Below are 6,000 nucleotides of genomic sequence, written 5' to 3'. Positions count from 1 at the left end.
TTCTTGAGAAGTATAAAACTCCACTAATAAGCTCTCAAGATTTAAAAAACTGAACATGATTACTAGCTATTCTGATATCCCCACAGAATCAATGAGAAGCATTTATTTGCATATAAAATATTTAATAGTAAAGAATAAATCACAATAAAGCATTTCTAGCAAAGGCTAACTTTAAAGATTTGAAAATTTAGTAAAAACAGTTTTCATGAATACAGTAAAAGGTAACAAAATATGATCATCTAATTATCTGAATATAACGACAAGTTTTCAGATAATATATAGTTATTTCACATTTAAGCCAAAAAAATTAATTGTATAAAGAAACACAAATAATTTATGCAAATTTTCTTAATTTTTTTTTTTTTTAGTTGTTGATGGACCTTTATTTTATTCATTTATTTATGTGGTGCTGGAAAATCTAACCTAGTACTTCACACATGGGAAGCAAGCACTCTACCACTGAGCCATGATCCCAGCCCCATATGCAAATATTTTTAAGATCTCAACTTCCAGATAAAATTTGGCTTTTGGGAAAATAATTTTTAAATTAACCATAAATTTGAGGCTATTAAAAATCACACTGAGATTTTTTGAGATTAAACAAATAGCTTTTCTGCTTCCTTCAGTTTTTTTTTCCTATCCATTTTAGCAATGATAGCCCAGTGGTCCTCTCTCATTTTTCTCATAGGTCCAAACTTCAGCACAGATCCAGGGGTTGTCAGAGATGAAGGAGTCTAAATGTAAAATAAAATAAAATACAATGATAATGCTTTTAAATTTTTTTTTTAAGATAAAGCCAGGCTTTTAAAATTTGCTTTCTGAAATAAAATGTAAAAGCTACCTTTTTTGGTGTTCTGACACAAAGATGAGAAACTGGTGGATTATTATTCTTGTATAGTTTGTTCGATGTCTCTTCCTCTGAAACCATGCTCTTGAAGAAAAATACAAAAATATAATGTTGGGACTACCATCGTTAACATTACATTATTAAAATTCTGTCAACATATCACATATGAGAATGAATAGTAGAATAAGGGGAGGAAAAAAGAAGAAAGAACAGAAGAGAGAGGAGGGACAAGAAAGGAGGAAAAAGAGAAAGAAGAAAAACCAAAGAAGGAAGAAGACAACAAAGTAAATCTTCAATCAGCCAAAATAGGACCTAGATTTTTATTCTATTAAATATACTCCTAAAAGTACTTTTCTACTGATTTCTTCTTCAGTTTTTAGAGTCTTTATAATATTGTTCTCCCCTACATTCTCCCCTACTTCCCCCACCCTACTCACTCAACTCACACTTAGACCTGATAATAACATTTATAATCCTACAAAAATTATAATATTATCTATGATCCAATAATTCTACTGCTGGGGATATACCCAGAAGAACTGAAAGCAGAGTCTTGAAGGGAAAATTCATATTCATAGTAGCATTACAACTAAAATGTAAAAGCAATCCAAATGTCCACCAACAGATGAATGAACAAGCAAAATATACATATATTATACACATGTATATTATATATATTATTTTTTATTATTATTATTCATCCTTAAAAAGTAAGAAAATTCTGACACATACAATGACATGGGTGAATCTTGAAGACATTATAAGTGGAAAAAAGTCAGTCACAAAAAGACAAACTGGGTATGATTCCACTTCTATGAGATACTCAGAGTAGACAAAACCATAGACACAAAACAGAATGGTGGTTTCCATGGGCTGCAGGGAGGGTGGGAAAAGGGGTTATTAGTTAATGAAGTAGATGAAAAGAGTTATAGAGATAGATAAAAAGAGTTATAGAGATAGATGGATGGCGATAATGGTTATGCACATTATGAATATACTTATTAACACATCTGATTACTGTATAGTTAAAATGGTAAATTTTGTTACGGGTATTTCATCACAATAAAATATTTTTTTTAAAGAGGGAGAGAGAGAGAGAGAGAGAGAAATTCTTTAATATTTATTTTTCAGTTTTCGGCGGGCACAACATCTTTGTTTGTATGTGGTGCTGAGGATCGAACCTGGGCCGCACGCATGCCAGGCAAGCGCGCTACCGCTTGAGCCACATCCCCAGCCCCCACAATAAAATATTTAAAATTGTAGTTATCAATTTATGAATTTTGAAATTCCCCTAAATAATAATATATAACATTTAGTATTTTCCATATACCAGTCAGCTATTACAAGTTTTAAGTGCTTTGAATAGTTTTTTTAATATTTATTTTTTTAGTTGGACACAATACCTTTATTTTATTTATTTTTTATATTGTGCTGAGGATCGAACCCAGGGCCTCACACACTCTAGGTGAGTGCTCTATTACTGAGCCACAACCCCAGCCCCAACATATTTAGTTTTAATCTTCACAATTTTATGAGATGAGAAACTTAAACACATATTTTTAAAGTAATTCCCCCACATTGTAAAACTAGTAAGAGGTGGAGGTGGGTTTCAAATTCAGGCATCTAGTTATAGAATCCATTCTCAATGAATACGCTACACAATTCATTCATTCAGGTAAGCAGTCAGTTCACATGATATCTTCATGCTCATTAAATTCACACTTAAATTTCAGAAGCCTCACAGATAAGAATATTCAAGCAGATTTTAATGAATTCTAAGATATCAACAGAATAAGTTGTAGGGCTACCTTTACAAATACTCTCAGAACTACTATGTACCAATAAGCCATATCAGAAAGGAGAAATTATTTTAAAAATCATATGGTAAACTATTACTAAAATAAAATCAACTATAGCACACTAAATTAAAAACAATATATGTAATCTATTCAAGTCCTTTACCCATTTTTAGTTGGGTTATTTTGTTACTGAGTTGTGGGAGTTCTTTATATATTCTGGACATTAAATCATCTGTCAGGTAAATTATTTGCAAATATTTCCTTCTATTCTGTAGCTTATCTTTGCTTTTTTTTGAAGTTGTTTTATTATTATTGAATTGTGGAAGTTCTTTATATATTCTAAACATTAAACCCATGTCAAATTATTTGCAAACACTTCCTCCTATTCTGTAACTTGTCTTTGTACTTTCTTTGTAATGTCCTTTGATATATAACAGTTCTTAATTTGGACGAGGTTCAATTTATCGATTTTTTATTTTATTTATTCTGCACTTTTGGTGTTGTATATACAAAGTTGTTGACAAATCCAACGTCATGAGAATTTCTCCAATATTTTCTTCTAGATTTTTATAGTTTTAGTTATAAGTGGATCTTTGATCCATTTCAAGTCAATTTTTTAATAGGCTATAAGGTAAGGGGGTCCAACTTTACTCTTTTACATGTGAGTATCCATTTTTCCCAGTACTATCTGTTGTGGGGAAAAGAACCATGACTGTCTGTTCCCCATTGTGTGGTCTTGGCACTGTTGTCAAAAAAAAATCAATTACTATAATGAGTTAGTACTTATCTCTCTGTTCTATTCCATTGGTCTATATATCTGTCCCTTTGCCAGTAACAAATAGGTTTTTTAAAATTTTTTTAAATTGTAGATGGACAGAATACCTTTATTTATTTTTATGCGGTGCTGAGGATGAACCCAGTGCCTCTAGGCAAGTGTTTTACTGTTGAGCCATGCTCCCAACCCCTAACAAATAGTTTTAATCACTAGCTTTGTTGTAAGTATCACTATTGACAACTATGAGTTCTCTAACTTTAACCTTATTTTTCAAGATTGTTTTAGCCATTTAGGACCCTTTGCAAATTTCACATGAAGTTGAGTACTGACTTTTTCATTTCTGCAAATAAAGCTATTGGGAAGGGGAACCAAGATAAGTATAAACTAAAGGAATTCATGACTACTAAGCCAGTATTGCAGACTATGCTTAAAGAAATCCTATACACAGAAGATGAAGATACAAACAACTAAGAGAATGGGAAAGATTAAATCTCATTAGAATAATAGATAAGCAAATGAGAATATAGAAACAAACATTAGAAATAAAACAAAATAACAAGAATACATCTCTCTCCATAATAACATTGAGTATAAATGGCCTCAATTCTTCAATTAGAAGACATAGACTGACAAACGAGACCTAAAAATGAGACCCAATTGTATGTTGCCCACAAGAATGTCATTGGCAGACATTCACAGGCTGAAAGTGAAAGGATGGAAAATGGTATTTCACACAAATGGACCCCAAAAGCAAGCAGTAGTGGCTACTATTGTATCCAACAAACCAGATTTCAAACCCGAATTAACCAAATGAGACAAAGAAAGTCACTATACACTGATATAGGGAACAACCCAACTAGAATGTATAATTAATATTTGTGCCCCAAATATCAGGGCACCTAATTACATAAGAAAAATACATTACTCAATATAAAGGGTCAGATAGGTACCAACATAGTAACACTGGGTTTATTTCAATATGCCTCTCTCACTAACACATAGGTCATTCAGACATAAAATCAACAAAGATACTAGAGAGTTAAAACATACTGTATATCAAATGGACTTAACACCCACCTACAGAATATTTCATCTGACATCAGGCAAATACACTTTCCTGTGTAACTGTCTCCAAAATAGATCATTATTTAGGACTCAAAGCAAGTATTTTTTTTTTGGCACAAGTCTTATGAAATAAAAAAGTTAAAATAACTGTTTGCATCTTAACAGATCATAATGGAATAAAATTATAATTCAATAGCAAGAAAAACTACAGAAATTATATAAATACATGGAGATTGAACAATACACTTCTGAAGAGATCAGGAGAGAAATTAAAAAGATTCTTAGAATCAAACAAGAACAGAAATACAACATACCAGAATCTCTGGGACACAGCAAAGACAGTTTTAAGAGAAAAGTGTATACCTATGAGTGCCTACATTAAAAACAACAACAACATAATGATCCCAAATAAATAATCATTCAAGTCTAGGTTTCAGGAAAATAACCATTCCCCAAACCTCCATGTCATGGATAGGGAGAATTATTATTATAAAATTGGCTATACTACCAAAAGTGATCTACAGAGTCAACATAATCCCAATAAAAATACCAATGATATTTTCCTCAGAACTAAGGAAAACATCCTGAAATTCATCTGAAAGAACAAAAGACCCAGAATAGCCAAAGCAATTCTGAACAAAAAGAGTAAGGCCAGAGGCATCACAGTACCTGACTTCAAATTATATTATGGAGTCGAATAATAAAAACAGCATGTACTGGAATAAAAATAGAAATGTAGACAAATGGAATAGAAGGTGCAGAGACAAACATCTATAATCATGTAATTCTTGACAAAGGTGCCAAAAACAGAGTGGAGATAACAGCCTCTTTAACAAACGATCCTGGGAAAACTGAATATTCATATGTAAAAGATTGAAACTAGATCCCTATATCTCACTAGCACAAGAATCAACTCACAATAGATCAAAGGTCTAGGAATAAGACCAGAAACTTTGCATCTGCTAGAAGAAAACTTAGGAGAAACTCTCAAACATGTAAGCATAGGCAGCAACTTCCTCACTAGGACTCCTATAGCTCATGAAATAACAGCAGGAATCAATGAGTGGGATGGCATCAAACTAAAAAGCTTTTGTACAGCAAAGGAAAAAGTTAACAGAATCTATGGAATGGGAGAAAATCTTTGCCAGCTCCTCAATTGACAGAGAATTAATATCCAGAACATAAAAAGAACTCAAAAACCTCAAAACACACACACACACACACACACACACACACACACACACACACACACACCTGTTCAATAAATGGGCAAATGAACTAAACACACACTTCTCAAAAGAAGTATATATGGTCAACAATTATATGAAAAAAAAAAAAGTTAAACATCCTTAGTGATCAGGGAAATACAAATCAAAACTACACTGAGATTTCATCTCACTCCAGTAAGAATGCCAATCATCAAGAATACAAACAATAGGGCTGAGGATGTGGCTCAAGCGGTAGCGTGCTCGCCTGGCATGCATGCAGCCCGGGTTCGATCCTCAGCACCACAT

At 32.5% G+C, this 6,000-nt stretch overlaps 1 protein-coding gene across 2 annotated transcripts in view; it reads right to left on the bottom strand.

Moving 5' to 3' along the window:
- Positions 1-596: 596 nt before the first annotated feature.
- Sycp1 (synaptonemal complex protein 1) overlaps positions 597-6,000 on the bottom strand; it is a 115,874-nt gene continuing 110,470 nt past the window's right edge. For both annotated transcript variants that reach the window (XM_027940303.2, XM_027940304.2), the window contains 2 exons: positions 842-931; positions 597-734 (listed from right to left, as the gene is read on the bottom strand). In XM_027940303.2, the coding sequence (XP_027796104.2) occupies positions 597-734; positions 842-931 (228 nt within the window). The remainder of the gene's footprint in view (positions 735-841; positions 932-6,000) is intronic.

This window comes from Marmota flaviventris, chromosome 10 (genome assembly GCF_047511675.1).
Source record: "Marmota flaviventris isolate mMarFla1 chromosome 10, mMarFla1.hap1, whole genome shotgun sequence".
NCBI lineage: Eukaryota > Metazoa > Chordata > Mammalia > Rodentia > Sciuridae > Marmota > Marmota flaviventris.
Note: the sequence above shows the minus strand (reverse complement) of the source record. Positions and strands in the feature narration are given on the sequence as shown.